The following is a 25,372-nucleotide window of genomic DNA, read 5'->3' on the forward strand; positions in this document are numbered from 1 at the left end:
CACTACACTAATTGGCCTCCTCACTAGATGAGCTTTAAATAAATATTTTGTGTTTCCCCCCAAAAAGACACATTCAAGTCCTAACCCCCAGTGCCTGTATACGTAACTTTACTTAGAAATAAGATCTTCACAGATGTAATCAAGTCAAGAAGATGTCATACTGAAGGGTGGACCCTGAATCCCATGACTGGGACTCCGTGAGAGAAACGAGAGGGAGATTTGGATACAGGGACATAGGAGAGACACCCAGGGAAAAAGGCGGGTCTGCAGGAGCGATGCAGCTACAAGCCAAGGAGCACGGAGGATTGCTGGCAACCACCGGCAGGCTAGGAGAGAGAGGCCGGGAACAGAGAGTCTCCTTCAGAACTCCCGAAGTCACCAACCCTGTCATCATCTGGATTCTGGATTTTGATATTTCTAGCCTCCAGAGCTGTGAGAGAATATGTTTCTTTTTGTTTTTTGTTTTGTTTTGATTTTAGAGAGGGAGAGGGGGAGGGTGCAGAGGGAGAGGCAGAGAGAATCCCAAACAGGCTCCACACCCAGCACAGAGCCTGATGTGGTCTTAATCCTACAACCCCGAGATCATGACCCGAGCCAAAACCAAGAGTTGGACGCTTAACTGACCAAGCCACCCAGGCACCCCATATATTTCTGTTTTTTTTTTAAGCCATCTGGTTTGTGATCATTTGTTAAAGTAGCCCTGGGAAACTAATATGGTAGTTATCATTTGATCTGTAGCATATATAATTTTTATGCAATAGTACGTGTGCTAGGAGGGTTTAAGTTGCTCATTTTATAGGACATGTCCTCTCTGACCTCACACGGAGGGACAGGGAAACTGCAAAAACAATTTAAAATAAATTTTTACCAATTTTAGAGTTTTCCTGATAACTACTACTGCTGCCTCTGTGTATTTAAAAATATGAATACATCTACAAAAAAATTATCAGTGAGATTATAATACTTACTTGTTCATGCCCTCCCAAATATGTATCGTCTTCTGCCATTCTGGAGCTGTGTATCAAAACAAAACAAAACCAGACTATAAGAATGGAATGACACTTAAGAATTCCATCATGCAGGAGTAAACTATATTATTCCAGTAAGACCAAACATAATCCTTTTTAAAAGATCTTAGGAGGGGGGACATCAACCTTAGAAGAGAAGTTCCTTTATGAAATCGAAATCTACCAGCAGGAAAATTGCACAATCAAAGAATTACCACGTATGTACAATCCAAAACCATGGCAAGCTCACAACAGTGTCCTGGAGTTTGGTGCAACCAATCTTCATCCTCTGTATAAAAATCATACATACTGAAATTCTCAGAGGTCATTTCTATTTGTCACCATCTAGACTTCAAGGATTTAGTCTTAGATCTGTGTGTAGATTACTTTCCAACCTTTCATGAATTCTGTGATGGTCCTAGAACCATGTCCAAGCTTTCTACCCACGTCTAGAGTTGAAGAGCTCAGAGAGGGTCCTCCTGCTGTCAGAGGGGCCTGGTCAGTGATTTGTGCAGCACTAGGGGGGACAACTATGGTGTGCCATGCTCTGCCCTCCAGTGCGTTCCACTGCAGTAAGTCATTTCCTACCCTCGTCCAAGTGGTATGGAAGGGCGCTTGGGTGGCTCAGTCGGTTAAGTGTCGGACTCCTGATTTCAGCTCAGGTCATGGCCTTGGGGTCCTGAGATGGAGCCCTGCGTTAGGCTCCACGCTCACAGCGGAATCTGCTCTCTCTCCCTCTACCTCTGCCCCTCCCCTCATTCGCATGTATGCTCACAGGCTCTCTCTCTAAAATAAATAAATAAATCTTAAAAAAAACCCAAAGTGGTAGAGAAAGACTGTAAGAGTGCTTATTATCAAGGCTACAGTCTCAAGATTTAATCAACCCCAGCCAGATATTAATGTACTGCAGGCCCTAGCAATCTTCTATTACCCAGAGGCCCTGAGAAAAGTGAGAAACCACATGGCCAGATAAAAACAGTATCTAAAAATCACATATCATTTTGGATTTACTTACTTAAGAAATATCCTTATCATTACTTTACATACAGGCTGATTTTATTTAAATTTACCTAGATCAAATTTTAGATCTATTTATGTGAAAGATTAAAGGACAAAAAAGGCTGAAAGCAAATATTAATTCCTGAAATAAATTTTTCTTTCATTTTTTACTAAAATATAGTTGACACATGATTTTACATTAATTTCAGGTATACAACATCCCTGAGACAAGCTTTTTGTTTTTTGTTTTTTTTTCCATGAAGTCTATAAAGCACCTGGGACTCGGGCTGAGAATGTTAACTGTATGCCAAAATCTGTACTCTCCTTTTGCACGGTAATAGTTGTAGCTGGAAATGTGACTGCTCAGCTAGACTATACCCCACGCTTCGTTAGAATGAGGGATGGCCACTTGATGAAATGCTCACCAGTGGAATGTCAAAACTATCTCTGTGCCACTTCTAGGTCTGGGCTTAAGGCCCTTGACGTGCGTCCTCCATGTTTCTGTTTTGTTTAGTTTTTTTCTCTTTCCTTCTGGATAAAACCTAGACATGAAGAAGACCAAGCTTCTACCACAGAGATGACGATGAGTGGCAGCTAATACTGGTAGTGATGTGAGGGAGAAAGAAATCTCTTTGGTCTTTGACCTAGGGCATTGCTGGGTCTCTCTATTAATACAGTCTAATGAATACATCTCCAGTAAGGACAAGATCCTTCAAAGAGGACCCTGGTTTTCAATGACATCCTCTCCTGCCAGAGCCCTCTGTGCCTGACAAGGAGTAAGCAAGCCTCATGAGGACTGCTAGTGGGATACAGAGCAGTGTCCAACTTCAGCAGGAGGGAAAAAGGTGTGTCCTATAAATAAGAACTTCATGAGGATTTGAAAGAAATATTTGTCTAAAACATAAAACTGCTGAAGATTGACAAATAACTGTAATCAATTAAGATAAGTAGCTTAAAAAAAAAAAAAGGGGAAAATTGCCCTGATACAGTAAAAAGGAATTAAGTCATTCAAAATTCCAGAGTTCTTCCACTACTTGGGTGTGTGACTCTGGATATACAACGAAACTCACTACAGCCTTGTTTCCTCATCTGTAAAATGAGAGGTTTTGATGGGATCGACCTCTGACAACAGTATAACTTTGCTAAGCTTGCAGTAGGTTAGTTGACTAATAAATGCTTATTCAAAGAACAAATCACAGCTCTTTTTGTAAACTTGGATTTTTATATGTACTTAGGTATATATCTATATTAAAGAGTCATTATCATAATTTTCAGTTATTTGAAGAACACTAGTAAAATAATAAGTGTTACACTGAAATGCAGTGCTAATATCAGTTGCAATAGTCCATATGGAAAATCCTTATTCTTAGAACACCCAGGAGTCCAAACTTCCAAGAAAGATACTAAGACCATTTTTTTTTTCTTTTTTGCCTTTAGGCTTTCCATTAACGTGGGCTGACCCCCTGAATCCTCTCAAACAATCTGAGCCTATGGTCTTCAAAAGCAGAGGCGAGACTGCTGACTTATTAAATGGACAGAATCCACTGAGCACCTGTTACTTTGAATATATATGTGTACCTGTACATGCAGCTATGGATGGCTTCCTGTGGATGGCTTCCTGACCTTTGAATATAAAGTGGCCCTCACTTTGATTTTAAAAACTCAACTAAAATTACTCTATTAGAACTGCCACAGGGTTCTTATCATGATCTTTACTGTAGTTAAAATTTTAATGAACATCTCTAAACTGCAGGCACTGGACAAACTACCCAATTAAATACAGTCCTCCTGCCAACACCCTCTCCATGCTTTTTGCCCAAATGTGTGCCAAAAGATCACTGTTTTAAAAGCCCAACAGCAGCCCAAGAGATACCAGGGTGGTGATTAAAATCTGAACTTTTACAGGCTTTGTAATGCAGTTAAATTCACCGTAAAGAGCTGAGGTAACAGGAACCCTCAGAGTGATGTCAATGTTAATTCATAATTTAAAAATAAAATGTCAAAAAAAAACCAAGAATTCTTTGGAAAGGATGAATCACTGAGTAATATTTGCATTAATTGTAAAAGCAAGTTTTATTTCAAAATTCTGAAATACCAACTAAGCCTTTGGAACTGAAGGATTAGGAAAGACCAGGGAAAACCCCTCCCGCCCCCCTGCTCCCCGAGCCCTTCCTCTCACTTTCCCTTCGCACAGTTCTGTGCTTTTGAGGAAGGACCTTGAAACAGAGAGGAAGATACTGCGTTGACTAGTGAGAAGATGGGCCTAAGCTCTGCATCTCTCTCCTCCAATGGTGAGGTTTTCAGGAAAATGTTCACACCATGGAAAGAGAAATAGAAAATGTAGCTAGCTAGGAATAAAAATAGCTTCTCCAGCGAATTGTTTGTGTTTCTCACATGAGAGGCATAATGTTATAACTGGCTAAGTTCTAAATACGTGACGAGTTCTATATGAAATGCCTAATGGATTCTTTTCTGCACATCTGTGACAATCGCACCACTGACCTCAAAGGCCAGCACAAAGAGTTCTTAGTGAAGGCAGCAAGACCAAGCCCACTTCCCTCCTTATAAGTGGAGGAATTTTCTAGGATCAGATATACTCACATTTTTTGATCAGGGCCCACTGTAAGGAAACATACTCTTTTTGTTCTATTAGATTTCACTAAAAAGAAAAACAACAAACTTTTCAAACCCCCTAATGGGTGAAAATCTGCAGTTAGAAAAACAGAATTTTAGGTGCCATTCAGAGGTCACAGTTGGGAATCAGAGAGATAAAGTGTCTCTATTTTCAAGATTATAATCAGCTATAACAGAAACCACTTAGGTGTAATTTTAATACCTCATCCTGGATAGCAGTGAGGATGAAATTATAGGAAAGACAGTGACTTTTCACCATTTCTGTGTTGAATAATAAATTGATATAGATAAAGGCTATTTATCTAGACAGAGGAATTTTTTTTTAAAGACTTTATTCATTTGAGACACAGAGATACAGAGAGAGAGAGCATGAGCAGGGAGAGAGGCAGAGGGAGAAGGAGAAGCAGGCTCCCCGCTGAGCCAGGAGCCCAATGTGGGGCTCGATCCCAGGACCCTGGGATCATGACCTGAGCCGAAGGCAGATGCTTAACCACCTGAGCCACCCAGGCACCCCTAGACAGAGGAATTTTTTTTTGACTTTTTTTATTGTTATATTAATCACCATACATTACATCATCAGTTTTTGATGTAGTGTTCCATGATTCATTGTTTGTGCATAACACCCAGTACTCCATGCAGAACGTGCCCTCTTTAATACCCATCACCAGATTAACCCATCCTCCCACCCCCCTCCCCTCTAGAACCCTCAGTTTGTTCTTCAGAGTCCATCGTCTTTCATGATTCGTCTCCCCCTCCGATTTCCCCCCCTTCATTCTTCCCCTCCTACTATCTTCTTTTTTTTTTCTTAACATATACTGCATTATTTGTTTCAGAGGTACAGATCTGTGATTCAACAGTCTTGCACAATTCACCAGAGCTCACCATAGCACATACCCCCCCAATGTCTATCACCCAGCCACCCCATCCTTCCCACCCCATCCCCCACTCCAGCAACCCTCAGTTTGTTTCCTGAGATTAAGAATTCCTCAGTGAGATCATATGATACTTGTCTTTCTCTGATTGACTTATTTCACTCAGCATAACACCCTCCAGTTCCATCCACATTGTTGCAAATGGCAAGATCTCATTCCTTTTGATGGCTGCATAATATTCCATTGTGTGTGTGTGTGTGTGTGTGTGTGTGTGTGTGTGTGTGTGTATACCACATCTTCTTTATCCTTCATCTGTCGATGGACATCTTGGCTCTTTCCACAGTTTGGCTATTGTGGACATTGCTGCTATAAACATCGGGGTGCACGTACCCTTCGGATCCCTACATTTGTATCTTTGGGGTAAATACCCAGTAGTGCAATTGCTGGATCATATGGTAGCTCTATTTTCAACTTTTTGAGGAACCTCCATACTGTTTTCCAGAGTGGTTGCACCAGCTTGCATTCCCACCAACAGTGTAGGAGGGTTCCCCTTTCTCTGCATCTCCGCCAACATCTATTGTTTCCTGACTTGTTATTTTTAGCCATTCTGACTGGTGTGAGGTGGTATCTCATTGAGGTTTTGATTTGGATTTCCCTGATGCCGAGCGATGTTGAGCACTTTTTCATGTGTCTGTTGGCCACTTGGATGTCTTCTTTGGAAAAATTAGACAGAGGAATTTTTTAGAGGAAGTATACTGTAAGGTATACAAACATGTGTACTACACATAATGGGAAACATTCAACTGAGATTATCTTTTGACTCTGCAATTCCACTTCCAGAAATTTGTACTAAAGAATTATATGAGCATATGTGCAAAAATATTAGTACAAGGATATGCACTGCCGCAAAAAACTGGAAACAATCTAAATGTCCTTTGATAGCAGATTGCTTAATTATAATTAGGCTACACTCATACCTTATATATTATGTAGCTGTCAAAAATAATAATTTGGATCCACATATAGTGACATGGAGATTATTACTCCTTAAGTTATCCATTCCTATGTTGTAATTTTCTAACTCATTTATGTAATTAGAAATATATGTTTTTAAGAAAAAAGAGAAAAACACTATGCTGAACTTAAAGTTTAAGCTTAAACTTAAAGTTTAACTCCGACATCTTTAACAGTTAATGACACAGTGAATCACACATGAAGTATGAATGAGTGAACAATTTCTAAGCACTACTGGAATCCTCTTCAAATAAATATAATAGAAAAAATTTAACTTTAAAGGGGCTATTTATTTACATCTTTCTTCTGATATATCGGTTTAGTGATGATGAAAGAAATGTTAATGGTGGGTTTACTTTTCTCAAAATAGCTCTATTAAAAAAGTTTTTGAAAAAAAATCAGTATTTGTAATCTACCACATTTAGATTTGTATACTCATTTTCCATGCTTTCCACACCTCCAACCATTTTCAGTTCCTTAATGCTTTATTTGGATGCAATGCTACCAATGTGACCAACATAGAAAATAGCTCCCTCAGAAGTACAAGTACATCACAGTTGGAGCTGGTACAAGGTCCCTGTTCACAGTGGAATGCCAATCTAGTCGAGATGGCAGACGCATATACAACCTTCAATTGTTAACTCATGCAAAGCTTATTAGCATAGTCAGTGGCACATAGTAAATGTTAAGCATCTTGTTAGAGCGTAACAAATTTGTTTGTTAGATTATGGGAAAGTAATAGAGACAGTAAGGGTTTTAGGCATTCTGAGAACAATCAAGTACTTTTCTTTCCTATCCTACATGTATGGATACACTGCCACATTCCCTCTTTCTCTCTATCCTTATTACTCTTGAATAAAATGTCTGCATATTTTGTCACTAGGGACATTTGGCAACGTCTGGAGACATTTTTTAGCTGTCATGCTGGTGGATAGTCCTACTGGCATCTAGTGTGTAGAGGTTAGAGATGCTGCTAAACATCCTATAACGCACAGGAGAACCCTTTACAATGAAGAAGTATCTGACCCCAAGTGGCGTTACTGACAAAGAGAAACCCTGATGAACGCCATCATATGACAGTACTTTGGTTCACATGTATAAAGAACTAAACTTATTGATTACTTCTCATGAATCAGGAATTATAGCTAGTGCTTCATGTATTGCACTTATTTTTCACAATATTCCTGAGAAATATGGTCCTGGAGGAGAAAACTGAGGTTTACAGAGAGTAAGTGCTTTGCTGAGGTTGACAGAGTAATGCTAGCTAATCTGACTTCACAGACTCTGGTTCGTTCATTTACCTAAGTGGCAGATATGATTTTTTTTCCTTGACTTACAATTTTATTCATTTTCATCCACCATCTTTGCTCCTGGTCTCCTGCATGTTCAGGTTGGAGCTAGTCTACCCAGATCATAGCCTGAAAACCCGAATAGGACTGTGACAACGCACTCAAGTCAGTTCTTCCTGAGACAGTCAAATGTGGTGAAAATACAAAACAACAATAACTCCAGCAATAGTTTTGGATATCTCCTTTGTTCAATTACAAAGGATAGAAGGAGAATCAAGAGACTCTCTAAAATACGTCCATAGAAAACACCATACTCACTAATGGTATAATAAAAGTATGTATATCTTAAAAACTAAGGTACATTGAAATATTCCTTGAATGCATTCCTCCCTTCATTAATTTAGTAATCCATTAAAAAAAATATTTTGCCTTCCTATGTGTCAGTTACCAAAGACAGCAAAGTATACAAGAGTGTATACTCTTGGGCCCACAGTTGTGGTCGACTGAAAGCAATGACCAAACGTTCTTTGCAACCCCACCCAACAAAAGATAAAATCTATTTCTCCTCCATCCCTTGAATCTTGGCAGACCTGTAACTGCTCTGACCAACAGAATGAGACAGAAGTGTGAGTTTAAAACACCAGCTTGAAGAGGCCTTGCAATAGCCATTCTTGCTCTTTTGGAACACTGCTGCCATGTGAACAAGCCTGAGCTAGCCCAGTGGAGAATGAGAGATCGTGTGGAGCAGAGAGGTCCTACTGGACGCCCCCCTAAACCAGACAGCATCAGATGAGCAACCACAAGACTTCAGAGATCAGCAGAGCCAGCCCAGACCAGATGACCTAGAGAGTCCACCAAATTGAGGGAAATAACAAATGTTTGTGTTTTAATTAGCTTTGTGGTAATTTTTTACACAGCGAAAGCTAACTAATGCAATAGTTTAGTAAGTACGAAGACAGAGAGGCAAAAGCAATGCAACATGGTAAGGGTCACGGGAAATGGAGGGTGTGTAGGGCATGGGTTATTTATCTTGGTAATTCAGTAATTACATTTTCTTTCTTAGGGTCCTATTCAGAACCCACTCCCCACCCCCCACACTTTGTACTCATTTTTACTGTATTTGTTTATTCAGTTCCTAATAAAACAAACGAAACAAGTACATTAGCCAAAAATACTGTAATGTAAACAGAAATAAAATTAGTACTGTAAAGCCTTCAAAATGTAAGTATTAATACAGTGTCATTAGCTTTAAGCACTGATACCATTAAAAAAAATTTATGAAGCTTTTAATACTTTCAACTCTCTAATATCTAAAATCAAAATCATTCCTGCTGCAATGGCTCTGTTCTTGATTTCCCAATTTCTGCCAATATATCATTGTATCGGGTACTCAGGGTCAAAAGTTCAGTCACCTTTTTCTCCTTTCCCTCTCCTTATCTCACACATACTCAGTCAATAACCAATTTCTGCTGATTTCTTCCTTGTATTATTTCTTGTATCTGTCCCCCCCCGCTTTCCATTCCCACTGTTGTACCCTAGTTGAACCTTCACTGCCTCACTGCTGAATGACAGTAGTAGCCTCCCTACTATTCTCCCTTATAAGGTCAAAAGCCCTCAACCACTCAGATTATATTATTACATTAAATCATATTATAAACATCATCTATTACTATGTCCTAACCAAAACCCTTTATTACAGACAGACTGATCATGCAAAAATGCCTTGCTCATTTCCACCCTGTGTTTTGTTCATGGTAGCCTTGCATCCTGAAATGCCATCTTTCTTACTTACATATTACCTACTCCTCAAGCCTCTACTCAAATCTGACCTCTGCCCTGTATTTCCTCTGTAACCTACAGCTATGCACTCCACCCAAAGGCTATAAACCCTTAGGTGTACTGGTGATTTTACACTTGACAACATAATGGTCTACTACAATTTAACTTTATATATTTACCATCTTCTTAAGTGGATAAAATGCATAAAAAGTAGATATAAGAGCTTCGCTTCTTTTTATCACCAAATTAGTAAATACTAAGGACTTTTAAAAATTGATACTATATTAACAGTAGGAAGCACTGCAATTTCAGATTTGTCAAAATGTGGACTCCTGGTTTCAGTCATGACAGGGTAATGGTTATTGAACTTGCCCAACTCAACTGTAAAACTATACCAATAATTGAAACAATAATGGAAGACATTGGACATGGAAACACTTGAGGTGAGCTCTAAATTCACTTTTTGACTGAGAGTATGTTCCAAACCATGACACAAGGAAGTAAGAGTCCAAACAGAGAACAGCAATCTCACTGGGCAGGGTATCAGAAATGAGGAATTTACACAGACAAAAAGGCTCAGAAATCTGCATAGGGGTCACTTCTGGTTAATGAATACCTACTAAGCTGTACTAGTAGTGCAGGACAAGTCTACTAGAAAAACGGCTGCCAGGGATCTGAGAGCTGAATGGAGATTCCAGAAGTTTTGGGAACCTATGAGAAACACTGAAGTTCCAATCATCCAGGGTAAAGAGACATCACTCAACAATCTAAGCATTCAGCTCTGACCCCAGAAAGACCATGCTATTGAAATAAGGGAAATACCCTAGAATAAAGACTACTCTAAGCCCAACTTTATAAAACCAGGTGATTCACCAGTATATTTATTGCCTATTACAACAGAACTCAACACTCTTTAAAGGAAGACAAAAATACATCCTCTCTACAATGTAGTACCCACAATGTACAACAAAAAGGACAAAACATGCAAAGAAGGAGGAAAACATGACTCAAAAGAAAATAATGACACAAATTATGGAACTGGCAACCAATGACTTTAAAACTGTTAACAGCAATATGTCCAGGTGCGCCTGGGTGGCTCAGTCATTAAGCGTCTGCCTTCGGCTCAGGACATGATCCCAGGGTCCTGGGATCGAGCCCCACATCGGGCTCCCTGCTCTGCAGGAAGCCTGCTTCTCCCTCTCCCACTCCCCCTGCTTGTGTTCCCTCTCTCACTGTGTCTCTGTCAAATAAATAAATAAAATCTTTTAAAAAAATAGCAATATGTCCAAGAATATAAAGGAAAAGATGAACATAATAAATGGATAGGGAATCTTGGAAGAGAAATGGAAATAAAAAAGAAAAAGAACCAATGGAAAATTCTAAATCAAAATGGGATTTTATTAGGTGACCTGATCAGCATATTGAACACTAGAAGAAAGGATCAATAAGCTTGAATATCAGTCAATAAAATCTATCTAAACTGAAGCACAGAGAAAAAAGGCAGAAAGAAATTAAGACACCTTTAATGACCTATGAGATGATATCAGGTGGTCTTAAACATATGTGTCATTTAGAGCCCTAGAAAGAGAGAGAAGAAAAAATATTTGAAGAAATAATGGCCAAGAATTTTCCAAATTTGGTTTAAAAAAAAAATCAACCCATAGATCCAAGAATCTCAAAGATCCCCATGTTGGATAAAGACAAAACCATGCATAGTCATATCACAACCAAATTGATAAAAATTAATGCTAAAGAAAACAATCCTAAAAACATCCAGGGACAAGGGGGGATAATGGTAAGTATGATGGCTGACTTATCAGAAACAATGATGAAAATACTGAAAGAAAAAAAGATTAGCGTACAGTTCTCTACTCAGCAAAAATAACCTTTACAAATTAAGGTGAAACTGACATTTTTCAAATAAACAAGAGCCCACAGCCTGTTAAGGAAAGTTCTTCATGCTGAAGGGAAATGATACTGGATAGAAATTTGGATCTACATGAAAGAATGAAAAATGCCAAAGATGATGAAAATGTGGGTGAATATAAGACTTTTCTCTTGTGTGCTATTAAAAAAAAATACAATATATTTTGGGGTTTATAACATATGTAGAAGTAAAATGTGTAACAAAAATAGCACAGAGGAAGGGAAAAGGACAAGTAGAAGTATACCACTGTCAAGTTCTTATATATGAAATGTTACAGTATTAACTTGTGGTAGACTCAAGGATGCATATTGTAACCCCTAAAGTAAACAGTTTAAAATATAGGCAATGAAGGAGATGAAATGGAATTTAAAAAATAAACTTATTCAAAAGATGGCAGGAAGGGAAGGAAACAATAAATAAAGAACAGATGGCACAAGTAGATAATAATTACCAAGATGGTACCTTAAGCCCAACCATATCAATAATTATAATCAATGGAAATGGACTAAACAGACCAAAAGAAGGTAGAGATGGTCAGCGTGGACAAAAAAAGCAAGACCCAAGTATATGCTTCTCATAGAAATTGTTAAAAATTAAATATTAAAGACTCAAGTAGTTTAAAAGTATCAGGATGGAAAGTTATGACAGTTAAACCATGGAAATACTAAATATAAAAAAGCATGTTATACTAAAATATGAGATACAGTAGACTTCAAGAGAAGAAATATTACCAGGGGCAAAGAGAAACATTTCTTAAGAATAAAAGGGTCAATTCATCACAGAGAAATAATGATCTTAATGTGTATGCACATACTAACAGAGCTTCAAAATACAAGAAGCAAACGTGGCAGAACTAAAGGAAGAAATGGAAATATCTACGATTATAGTTAACATTTTTAACACTCCTCTCTCAGTAATTGATGAAAGAAAATCAACAGAACATCAGTAAAGATATAGAAAATGTAGGAACAACATCATTAATAAAACTAAGTGCATGTATAGAACACTCCAATGACTGTGGAAGACACAAGTGCATGTGGAACATTCACCAAGACAGACTGTAGGCTGGACCATAAAACAAGTCTCAATAAATTTCAAAGAAGTGAAAGCATACAGATACGTTATCTAAACACAATAAAATTAAATTCGAAACCAGTAACAGAAAGATACCTAGAAAATCCTCAAATACATATAATTAAGTCAAGATGTTACACTGGGAGGGGAGAGAAGTACCTCTTAGAATCAATAAAACATAGTAAATATAACTTCTTTTCCCTGTGTGAGAGAAGCATATAAATTCTTGCTGTATCATGTCCACTGTACCCATGGAGGACAGAGATTTTCTGAGAAAGATCAGAATGCATTCTAATATGTTCCATAAGTATCAATCTTTGCCCATGATTGTTTTCTTAATCATAAATGATTGAAATTTATAAGGTCAAAAAGATGTTCTGGACATTTTCTAATATTATAATTAAGGGTGATATATATTAAATGGCAGATTCCATTCTAAGTAAAATTTATTTTTGTTAATATATAGTAGGATGAAAATGATGAATCAAAATCTGTAGAGCTAGAGAAGTTCTCTAAAGATTACAGTAAATTAGATAAAACCTTAACATGTTACAACTGAATTCACTCATGAGATATTGTTGTCTTCCAATTCCACATAAAAACCAATTCAATACATTTACTCAAAGTTTGAGGTCTTTCATTCAGGTGGCATCAGAAAGGGATTTGATTTACTACAGGTTTCTTCTCTAAAAATAAGAGTATGATGGTGGGGGTAGCAGGTCAAGGATGAATAGGTGGAACACAGAGGACTTTTAGGGCAGTGAAAATACTCTTGTATGATACCATAATGATGGATACATGTCCTTGTATATTTGTCCAAACTCAAAGGATGCACAACACCAAGAAGGAACCATACACAAACTATGGACTTTGGGTGCTTATAAATGTTTTTTTTTTTTTTTTAAGATTTTATTTATTTGAGAGAGAGAGAATGAGAGACAGAGAGCATGAGAGGGAGGAGGGTCAGAGGGAGAAGCAGACTCCCTGCCGAGCAGGGAGCCCGATGCGGGACTCGATCCAGGGACTCCAGGATCATGACCTGAGCCGAAGTCAGTCGCTTAACCAACTGAGCCACCCAGGCGCCCGACTTTGGGTGCTTATAATGTGTCAATGTATTTTCATCAACTGTAACGAATGTACCACTCTGATGAGAGATGCTGATAATGGGGAGACTATGCATATACAGGGGCAGGGGTGTACGGGAAATCTCTGTACCCTACCCTCAATTTTGTTGTGAACCTTAAACTGCTGTAAAAAAAATTAAGACTTAATTAAAAAAATGTAGTACAACCAAATTTTAATTTCATGTCTGGCCTTTGTCTTGAGCACCATTTTGGAGTATTTGTATTGTCAGCCTGAAGAGGAAGGAGACCTCAAGAATTATGAATTAGAGATTAATATTATTTTGATCAGATATAGAGAAAACAATCAAGTTCTCTTAAATTTGAGTATGACAACTTCAGTTGGATTTTCATTTTTATTTATCCTCACATATCTATAAAAGTATATCCTTTATGTTTTAAATGAAAAGAATTAATCATGTGAACCAGCAATACCTGCTTGGTTCTATGGATATGGTGACAATCGCTCTGGAGGGAGAAAAGGGTTTCCTTGAAGAAATAAGAACAACAGTGACCTTCCAATTACACAAACACACAAATGATGATTTGTAAGCATCAAAATTAGGCCTTATACAGGGAATTTTCAGTCCTTAAATCTAGTTATGAAGGCATTTCCACATTGACCACTCACATAAATCCTTCAATTTATACAGATGTCAATCTATAAAGGAAGAAAAAAGTGAACTACATTCTCTTCCATGTCTGATAAGGTCTGATGTGAATACTTCTTTCTCCCATATCTCTCTGTCAGTGACCTTGACTGTTGGGCAATAAACAAAATATTTACTCAAACTCGTAAATGACAAATTAATATGAAAATGTGATTTGTTTTTTATTTTTACAAATTATATTTTGTTTAGTGATTAAAGTCTCAAATGAACTCATCTTAGGGCTTTTAATCATAGCACAGTTCCCACTTGTGTGAAGCTCATTTTTAGCACCTTGGAGTAATGAATTCATTCAGTCAATTCTCAATTGTATGTGGATGAATTTATATGTGGACTCATGGAATCAACATGCATATAATCCAAAAGTCATTAGTGAAAACTTTTTTTTAAAGATTTTATTTATTTATTTGACAGAGAAAGAGAGAGAGCATGCGCACAAGCAGGGGGAGCACGACAGGGAGAAGCAGGCTTCTCACGCGGCTCAATCCCAGGACCCTGAGATCATGACCTGAGCGGGAGGCAGACGCCCAACCGACTGAGCCACCCAGGCGCTCTATTAGTGAAACTTTTTAAATGAGAGTGAAGGGTAGGTGTCCTGATCATGAAGGGGCAGAAATAGGGCTTTTGGGGTGCTGGTAATGTTCTTTCTAGAGCACCACCTAAGTTAAGTGTATTTACTTTGAGGTAAATCCTTAAAGCTGTACTCTTATGATTAATGCAATCTTTTAGTTATGTGATTCTTCAATTTTTAAAAGGCTAATGTAAAGAGAAAATTTTTAAAACTGAAAACATTACATGATCTAAGCTCCATGAAATCATGGATTTCTGTCTTGTTCAGTATTCCCAGTTCCTAGAACCTGGCACATGGAAAGGACCCAACGTATATTCAAATGAATTAATGATTAAAAAAGATATCCTACTATGCAAAGGTAGAAGAGCTTCTACAAAAAAGCAAAGATTCCCCTACCCCACCTCTCCTCATCTCCAGTCCTGCTTTTCAGAGTGACTGACTTTTTAACACTCTTAACTTTCTCTTTTTGGTTTTCCTGGGGGTTCTTTTCATATCTCCAAATACTATGTTTATATCTTTTTTCTTAATTTGTCGATTTTAGACATTATGTTCTTGTTCTGACACATGAGGATTGAGCTTACATTACTACCACTTCCCTTTTTTCCTCCTCCAACTATAGTTATAATTAAGGAAAACTTGAACCCAGTTAGAGTTAAAATATTGTATTTTATATTCAATTTCTGTATCAAGCGTGTCTTCAATTTCTTTGGAGAAATATGAATGTAAATATATAGTAGAGATTAATAACAAAAAGATGCAACCCAGAAACACCTGATGTCACAAAGAAACTAGACTAAGACTATAAATGATAACTCATAATCCAAAAATGAACAGTTCCTCATATTATCATAATGACAGTCAAGAATTGTCTTTGTACCTTCTCACACACATTTTCCTTAAGGTGACCTTGCTCAATAGAGCAAGAAAATCTGAAGTCTTCCAAATAATACTATTATATCAAAGAAACAAAGAATTTTAGAAGTAGATGGTCATTTAGTCTAACCCTCTCATTTTTATACAGAGAAAATGAAACCCAGAGAAGTTAATTTGCCCAGAGCCACACAGTTTAATCAATAGCTACCTAGTCAATACCTGCTGACATTCTGTCTAGTTATTTACTTACTCATTTAGCAAACTTACCAGGCGCTATGCAAAGAAAAAGTAAGATAAAATCCTCACCCTCAACATATTTTCTGTCTAGAAAACCTAAGAAGTCAAGAGAACATGGATTGCAAGCACATAACTTCATGGAGAGGTCAGGGAGAATGGATAGAGGAGAGCAAGAGAGAAATGACGACGCCAGACCATCCCTGAAGGTTGAGTAGTTGGCGAGGGAGGGAAGGACACTCCTCACACAGGGAGTGCGTATGCAGAGGCATTCAAAGGGAGAACACACAGAGGGTAAGGAACTGAAAACTGATGTGGATGATTTGAGAAATAGGGGATGGGGGAGGAGCAAGGGTGGGAGGTGAGCTGTGCAGGAATGATTCTGTGAAGACAACAGAGATTCATTTCAGAAATATAAAGATTATGACATGATCAGACTTGCGCTTTGGAAAGCTGACCTTTATGTTGGAATGAATGACAGAACTGAAGGAGATAATGAATCAGGAGACAGTGCAAAAACGAAAGTTAGAAATTCAAGGAGGAAGGGATGGATTCTGGAGGCGAGGAAGAGGCTGAATTAATAGAACTTGGGGATTGGAGGAGATAAATGAGAATGCATGAAGAATGGGATCCTAAATTTCTGGCATGGGGAACTTACCAAAGGGACCACAGTGGGCTGACACCTGCATGCCTTAATGTGCATGGGGGGTGGGGGAGGGATTGCAATTTGGTGAATGAGGATGACCATAAATTTGGTACCGGCATACTGATGGGGATATCTATGTGAAGATACTTAAGTGGCTCCGCAATAAAATTACTGTTTTTTGTGGCTTGCCTTGAATGACTGGATTCTTCCAGTTTAACAAATACTTAATAAATATAGCACAACTGTCCCCCCCCAAATCATCCATTTATTTCAACACAGGATTGAACTACCTTTGGACTGATTCCTATTTGGCTATTACAGTACACTTTCTAAGAGAAATGGTATACTTTCCCTGACCATCATAAAAAAGAACTTGAGGGTAAATGACTGCTGAGGTAATGTTTTAAAACAGTCAGGGGAGGGGCACCTGGGTGGCTCAGTCGTTAAGCGTCTGCCTTCAGCTCAGGTCATGATCCCAGGGTCCTGGGATCGAGCCCCGCATCGGGCTCCTTGCTCAGCGGGAAGCCTGCTTCTCCCTCTCCCACTCCCCCTGCTTGTGTTCCCTCTCTCGCTGTCTCTCTCTCTGTCAAAGAACAAATAAAATCTTTAAAAAAAAAAAAAAAAAAACAGTCAGGGGAACCTGGGTGCTCAGTCGGTTAAGTGTCTGCCTTCGGCTCAGGTCATGATCCCAGGATCCAGCCCCGCCTCGGGCTCCCTGCTCAGTCTGCTTCTCCTTCTCCCTCTCCCCCTGCTTGTGTTCTCTCCTTCTCAAATAAATAAAATCTTAAAATAAAATAAAATAAAATAAAATAGTCAGGAAATATTAAAATGTTCTAAGGTATACTTGTTAAATTTAGTTAAATGCCTAAAATGGGAAATTAGGTAAAGACATGGAGAGACACCATCAAGATATTTTATCAAATGAATGCTATGTTATGGCATGACAGCAAGGAAATACATTTAATTGTCAAATACCATGCTTTTGATTTTAATTTCCCAGGTGTACTGAGGTTTGCTTAATCACAAGTGACTTCTAAAATGTTTTCAGAATGAAGAGGCAATAGCCATTGTTTTCAATTAATCAAAAATAGGATAATCCACAGTGAAATGCCTATAAAAAAAGTTCTTTTCAATCTCTCTCTTTTCATCATGACTCTCCCCTTCTCATCCATGATACACAGAATTTATCCTTTTCTCTGAAATTCTGATTCACTTTCTAGATTATTTCTCTTGTTCATATTCAAGTCAGTAAGAAAGTTCAAGATCTAATTTTATAGAGGACACTCCCACTAAATCCTTACCTATGCTTTCATTATCCTTGATTTTGACCAAATTTTTAAGACTCATAGATTTAAAACACACACACACACACACAAATACTTAACTTACATACCTTACTATATGTTAACTGCATAATAAATAAATGAATTAAATGAATATGGTATGGAATTAGCTATGTTTTTGGTTCATTTTAATCCATCCCCAACAAAATATTTTCCCAGGCTTCCTGGCTGGCTTGAAATTAGCAGTGTGAATACATTTAATAAAATAATCTTTTCTGGGCACTGGGGTGGCTCAGTCGGTTAAGCACCTGACTCTCGATTTTGGCTCAGGTCATGATCTCAGGGTCGTGAGATCCAACCCCGTGATGGGCTCCGTGCTGGGCATGGAGCCTGCTTAAGATTCTCTCTCCCTCTCCCTTTGCCCCTCTGCCCCCCACTCCTTCTATTAAAAAAAATAATCTTTTCTACTGCCTAGATTTTATATTCAATTTTAATTTTACATAAACCAATGATTTTGTGTATTCCCTTAAGTACTTTCCTGAATATCCAGCAAAACTAAAAACATTAATTTAATTTTTATTCTTAACCTTCTTCATGTTTCTTCCTACTTTAAATTTCTCTGTATAAACAGCCATTCAAACTCCTTCCATTCTTCTATGTCATCTTTATTTTAACTTTATAAGTCATAAAGGTGCTTGTATTATTTAGAGAGCATTATACAAAATGCTATAAATTGTAAGGGATTCTTTTCCTTTGACCTCACCACCAAACCTAGCCTCTGTTTAAAAGAAAAAAACACTGAAGTTTTATAAACCAAGTCTTAATTATCAAATACCAATAAATGCTTAAATCTTAAAAAATAAACCTATACCTAAGTTAAGACCTATTAGACAAAGAAGTTCTTCAAATATCAATAAAACATGAGGAATTCATGTTAAAACCCTCAAAATATAGTTATTCTCTCCATTCCTAAAATTCTTGCCTCGGAAGGCATATTTTCTAAGACAATCAAGTAATTTATTCTCACTATTTGAATGAATTGCAGGCGTGGGCACAGAACCAATAAACAGGTAGACTGGTTAGGGAGTCTGTCATCACTTTTAATTCTTCTTCTTTCATGCTTGATACATGTTAGAATTGATTTCTGGAGATAAAAACTGACTTCTGGAGGGAGAGGTATGTCCTGACATTGAAACAGAGTGTAATATGTTCAGTCTGAATCACATGATAAACAATAACAACAAACAATTTTTTTAAATGACTGCTATTTTGAACAAATTCACTCTAGCAATCAAATTTTTTTAATGTTAAACGCTTTCTATAGAGGTATGCTTAACTATATGCAGGTTTTGTATTTTTTTAGTTCAAGTTAGAGAAAAGAAAATCTCAACAACAAATACTCATGTATCAAAAGCCTTAAAACTAAGAAAAATCCATAGCTTCCAGTATGAAATGTATGAGCTGGCCATGGATTTTTTACAAATACAGTAAAGAAAAGGCCAACATTATAGTTTTGTGTTTTCGTTTATGTTTCTCTTCATGCCTAGAAGCTGTAGACTGAGCTGATTATGTAATGGAACACAGCAGAATTTATCCTTCTCTGAGACTTCTCGCAGGGAAGCTACCAAAGTACTTGGATTATATTTTATTATTTTAACTAGCAAACACTGCTGTAAGTACTTTTCAACAATGACAGCTTTATAGTGCACTTGTTATATAAGTAAACAGGTAGTTTCTTCCACAGTTTGTTGGCAACCATAAAAATGATTATACATAGAAATCTTTGTGAACAATTTTTTAAATTTCATTTTTAAAACTTGAATGATGTAAGTGATTCGAAGAGAGGTCTGTGTCAGCACCAGAATTAAGTGGGCAGCAGAGCAGGGGGGGACAGAAATCAGCAATTTCCAATAACATGGTTCTGACTCTCCCTGGGGTCAGGACACCAGGCCTGGGCTGCTGGCACTGGGCTCTTTTCTAGTCTGGATGGCAGATTTCATAAATTGTGTCCACAGAGAACACACGGTTAGCTTTAGCGTTTCAAGGACAGTTTTCCAAAAATGCTACAAGTGAAAAATAATCAACAACACCCTGACGTAAGGAGGTCCTGGGTATTGCAAAATCATTAAAGTGTGAAAGTGGAAAATACAATATACCTTACTAACTGCCTGCTTGTTCCTGAGGTTTTCCAGCTAATAACTTTTCCCCCTTCGTTTTTTATAGGTTTAGGTAAGTATCTAATTCTGGATGGCTTAACATATTTTGGTTTTACTTTTTAATTGATTAATTTAGATAGGCTTTCACAATTTTTGGATTACAAAGCAGCACCTGTAGCATTGTTTCCTTTCTTGGAGATACTACTAATGAAATTACAGTTTCAATGGAGCGCAGGGAAATTCTAGAGTAGCCAAAAAGTTACACTTTTTTACTTGCATAGCACCTTTTATCATTTCAATTACTTTATTACCTTGCTTCGTAAGTGCCTCTAAAACTTGGAAACTAAAAGCCTTTTTTTCCCATTGCATAAACTCATCTTTCAGAATGAAATGCTTTCCTTTTGAAAGGCACTGGGTACTTTTTAATAAATTCCTTGTTCTAGTAAACTTCATGTGCTCTTTAGATAAGAATATAATATCTAGGAAGCAAGAGCTAATTTTTGGTTTCTTTCTTCCCAGAAGTCAAAATAGTGTAATTTTTGTTGCTTGTAGAAAACAGCTGCCCTAATTTTGAACAAACAAAACAAAACTTATGCCATTCCTTCACTCAAAAAATAGTTATTGATGATCTACTAGTACCAACAAGCACAATGCTGAATGTTAGATACGCCTTTGTCAGTATAAGTTAGATATGATCTCTTTTCAGCTGGAACTATAGGATTTTGATTCTTTCAGATAGCTCTTTTCCTCTCCTTTCTATTATTTTTAAAAATAATTAGGTTCTTAAAGAATAAGCCATATAGAATCTTTATATTCTTTAAAGCTCCATCAGTCAGAATCTTTTTTTCACCATTTAAGGAAATTGAGTCTATAGTTTAAATTTATTAATATCTTTTGAAAGTATGGGTCAGAATTAAAGCCGGTTATAAGATTTTGGCCTAATGGTAAAATACAAATAAAAAGTAATAAGCCAATTTGTAATGGGGAATTAAGCCTCCATTTCATTATTCTAATTTCAAAAATAGGCAACAAATCAAAGCAGATGAAATCTGTACTACTGATAATTAAATCTATTAGTTACTACAGGAAAATAAGGAGAGAATAATAATTAATTGATTTCTTTTTAAAATTTAAAATACAATGATATTTTTATGATTAATACTCTAAATGTTTTCATTCATAATCTACTCTTGAGGATTCTATGATCTTTAACAAATGACATCTTATACTACTTTTATGTAAAATTGTTAGGCTTTAAATTATTTGTAGTGAGGCAATAAAATATTATTTCACAACTTATTTTCTAAACTATTAGTTGATTTTCAAGGGTAGGTCTATCAACCTCACCCAAAATATGAAAGACGGCACATTAATTTGTACCCAGGAATACCCTCTTTAATACAGCAGAGACCAAAGGTCCGAAGCAAGTTTATCATCATGAAAACAATGCTGTTTTTTTCAATAGTGAGACACTAGATACTCATTAATGAAATTTTACAAAGATAAGAGTCTCAGTTATGTTACTCTACTAACTTTACCAAATTATGTGGTTTCAAATATTAATCTTCATTGTTTAAAAAAAAAAAGGTCAAGGAGCCAAACCAACTTGTAGGACTATGACACAAGTCCAAACACTCCTTCCTAAGGCTGAATGCCTCTAGTTCTTGAAAATCCCCAAGGTCACCTAAGTGACAGGGTCAACTCATAGGGGTATATATGCTTCTGATGGTTTACCTGCTCACCTCTAAGAACATTACAGGGGAGTTCAGGATTTGTGGAAGGTGCAAGAGTGCAAATGAGAATTAATTCCCAGAAAGGAGCACAAATTGCTTCAGTGTGGTTTACTGGTCACCAAGAAGCAGTTGTCAATTAACTCTAATCAGACATAAATGTAGATGTAAGAGTAGAACATTTAAAATTGTCCTACGACGCTAAAATTCTTTTCTTCCTTCTCTTCCTCCTTCTGTTCTTACAATATGTAACGATCTTGCCACCTTAGATGATTCATACTATAAACAGAAAACCAATAAAACAATCGCCCTGCTAATTTAGCATAGCCATTGATTCTTATGCATCCATTCCTGCTAATGTGATTCCTGTTGAATCTGTAGACTGGACGAGCATAATCTGAGTATTTACTCTATTGGTTAAACTATTCTGCATTTCCAGACACACCTTCTATTGCAGCCATCTCTGTGCCCAGAAGAACACATCTAAGAAATTCTGAAGAAGAAAAAAATATTTTCACTACTTTATCAAAAATCCATATGGAAACTCACATTTTTTTAACTTATTATTTTAAAATGTCAATACTGTTCTTACTTCTCCCAAGTTCAAACTAATTGAAGGTTATGAAGTAACCACTTCCCCCCCAGAAGCCAGAACTTTCACCTCTTCAACAGGGGAATACCTCTCATAAATTAGGTAAAAAAGAAAAAAAAAAAGATCTTGCTGATTGAATGACAGTCCAAGATTCCTGCAGCCGCCAAGTCTTTATCTAGACCTTCTATCTACCACAATGAGCAATCTGGGAAAATGAAGGTAGTAACTTACTTCACCAATTATCTGCAAGTCTGAAAGTAGTAGTAAAAACCTGCCTAAATATTAGTTTCTTAAACTAGCTTCAGTTTGTTCCAAGGAAGATGACAAGAGAAATAGGAGGAATATGATCACTAAATCTAACATTCTAGCTATTTCAGACTAAGCTTTTTACCAAAGGCAACTCAGTCATCACAGATGAACTTGTTTAAGAGGTAGAAGTAAGAAGGAAGTGTGAAGATCAAAGTAGTGCTTACAAAGGGGAACAACTATTTTTGTATGTATACTCTAGTATTTACTAACTGGGTTTGAAAAACAGGGTGTTTATTCAGCCCATCTGAATGCCAGCTGCGGAACATAAGATCAAATTGAAATTTGAAAACAAAGAAAACAGATTTTCAAACCCTAACTGTCAAACCCACCAACACCTAATAGGATTATAATATTTCCTTTAAAAAGTCTTTCAAACAGGTTAGAAGTGATTTACTATTCACAGCGAGCAGTACTTCAGTGCCAGCATTAAATCTACACATACTGAGCCTTTCTTTGTGTTCACATTTGTCCAGTAGGCTGTGGCCCAGGAAGACATTTTATCTAAACAAGCTCCAGAGGGCATTGGGGAGTTGCAGGTATATCAATATGGATGAATAATTTCAGGAGATTTCATGTTTCCATTTATGATATATGTTCAACTCCCCTTAGCAACTTAATTACATAATAAATGTAAAATACTACAGGAAACAAATCTTTGTATTTCCTGTCTTCCCAAGCTCATAAGCTCAAAAAATACTTTGCTTTAAATTATGTACATTTCTTTAGTGCATCAAACAGTAAAAGGATTCATCTCTAGAAAGCACAATATTAAAATTAGGAAAACAACATACTTCAGCTAAGAACTTTATTCTAATTAAGAGTCCGTTTTAGTTTTAACAAACACTATGCAATTTAAACTACTCAAGAATATTCTGAGATGTTTTGCTAGAAAAATAAGCACTGGACATCTTGATCTCAAGCTTCAGTGTTTACCAAAGATCACCAGTTTATAGAACATTTGTATGCCAGAGTTATTAAATGTTTTAGTAAAACTCTAGTCATGTTCTCAGATTATGGGCTTTATAACAAAATCTTTAAGTTAAATACAGTTACTTAATAAGCTGCAATGCTGAAAAACCTTACTTAACGAAGTCCATGAAAAGGTCTTAAATCTTGGTAATCAAGTACTATATCATCAAGTCCCATTTAGGTGTCAGTATAGACCAATAAATCAGGGCAAACATCTCCACTGTTATCTATTTTTAAAGACCATAAGAAAACTTGTATTGAGGATAGGCTTTGTTTATATCATTATTTTTGTTTTCGAGGTCATGCATGATATAGGGTGCTGCTGTCCAAGTGCTTTACATAATCAGTGTCTAAAAAGTGCTCTAAGTAGGTAATTTCTTTTCTCAAATGCCAGGCCCTGTAGGGTCAGTACCAGGCCCTCCTTGATTTTTGAAAACAAAGATACGGATCCTATAGTAGGTGAATACATTACGTCCTGGTTGGTCGGTGCGTGCGTGCGTGCGTGTGTGTGTGTGTGTGTGTGTGTGTGTGTGTGTGTGTGTGAGAGAGAGAGAGAGAGAGAGAGAGAGAGAAGTATTCTTTTTGAAGTAGGAGATGAAGGAATGAGGCTGTTCTACTCAATTTGGGGGAGCTGGGGAGGGCTTTCCCAGTCAAGAGGACTGACATACACTTCTGCTTTCATTTCATGGAACGCCCTTAGGTGAAATCTGGTTCAGCACTGCACCAACCACCTTCCCCTCTCCGAACCTCACGTCAACCCTCAAGCCACCCGCCAGGGGGGGCTGGGGGGGGGGGTGAACATTAAAAAAAAAAAAAAAGTTTGCGAGAGTTCCCTCACAGGTCCCCGTTCCCGCCTGGCATTGGGACGCGAGGAGAAAGGACCGCCCGGGCAGCAGCGGCCCTCTGGCCAACAAGCCCCTGCGAAGTCCAGATGTGCCTTTTGCCCCTCTCTCCAAGCCCATGTGCCTCTCAACTACTGTCAACCTAGTCCTCCGTCCGGTCTAGCCCAGCGGTTAGCGCAGGAATGAGGAAGTCCGAACAGGGCTAGAGGGGGTGCGGGGCGGGTAGGTGGCGGGACTCGGGCCACACGTCCCCGGCGTGGCCCCCACTGGCCGGAGTTCGGCTTACCGTGGTGGCGAGTCCGCGCTCGGCCTCCCTGCGCCTGTGGGCTCCCTTCCCGGGCGGCGCGGGCCTGCGGGCGGCGAAGGAAGAAGCAGCGGCCGGCCGGAGCCGGAGCTGGTCCGGTGCGGGTCGGGTCGGGTCCGAGCGAGCGGGCGCGCGGTCTCGCCGGGCCGGGCCAGTCAGCGCCGCGCCATGTCCGCAGCGCGGGCGGAGGGAAGCGCAGGGCGCGCGGTGGCCGGGCCGCGGCAGTGCCGCCTTCCCGGCCGCGGCGGCTCCGGCCTGGGCTGCGCTGGGCTCTCGGAGCGGGGCCGGCGGCTGGGCGCAGGCCGAGGGCGGCGGCGGCGGCGGCGGCGAGAGGCCCGATCGACGGGAAGGGCAGGGGAAGCTGTCAGCGCGTCGCCGGGCCGCTCCGGTGGCGAAACCTCCTCTTCCTGCCCCGGCTCGCTGGTGCACTTCTCTCTCTTTCTCTCTCGCTCACTCTCTCACTTCCTGGCTGGAAATTC

General features: G+C 38.3%; 1 protein-coding gene across 6 annotated transcripts in view; it reads right to left on the reverse strand.

Moving 5' to 3' along the window:
- The window catches only part of NFKB1 (nuclear factor kappa B subunit 1), a 114,256-nt gene extending 89,096 nt beyond the window's left edge, over nt 1–25,160 (reverse strand). For 4 of the 6 annotated variants that reach the window (XM_021680418.1, XM_021680417.1, XM_021680416.2 and 1 more), the window contains exons 1-2: nt 24,876–25,074; nt 969–1,014 (exon numbers count right to left, since the gene is read on the reverse strand). In XM_021680418.1, the coding sequence (XP_021536093.1) occupies nt 969–1,007 (39 nt within the window). In that variant the 5' untranslated portion in view covers nt 1,008–1,014; nt 24,876–25,074. Of the gene's footprint in view, nt 1–968; nt 1,015–24,875; nt 25,075–25,144 lie in introns of those variants that run through there. The other 2 variants (XM_021680420.2, XM_021680419.2) reach the window with 2 other exon arrangements.
- Between the last annotated feature and the right edge of the window lie 212 nt (nt 25,161–25,372).

Source organism: Neomonachus schauinslandi, chromosome 2 (genome assembly GCF_002201575.2).
Source record: "Neomonachus schauinslandi chromosome 2, ASM220157v2, whole genome shotgun sequence".
Lineage (NCBI taxonomy): Eukaryota > Metazoa > Chordata > Mammalia > Carnivora > Phocidae > Neomonachus > Neomonachus schauinslandi.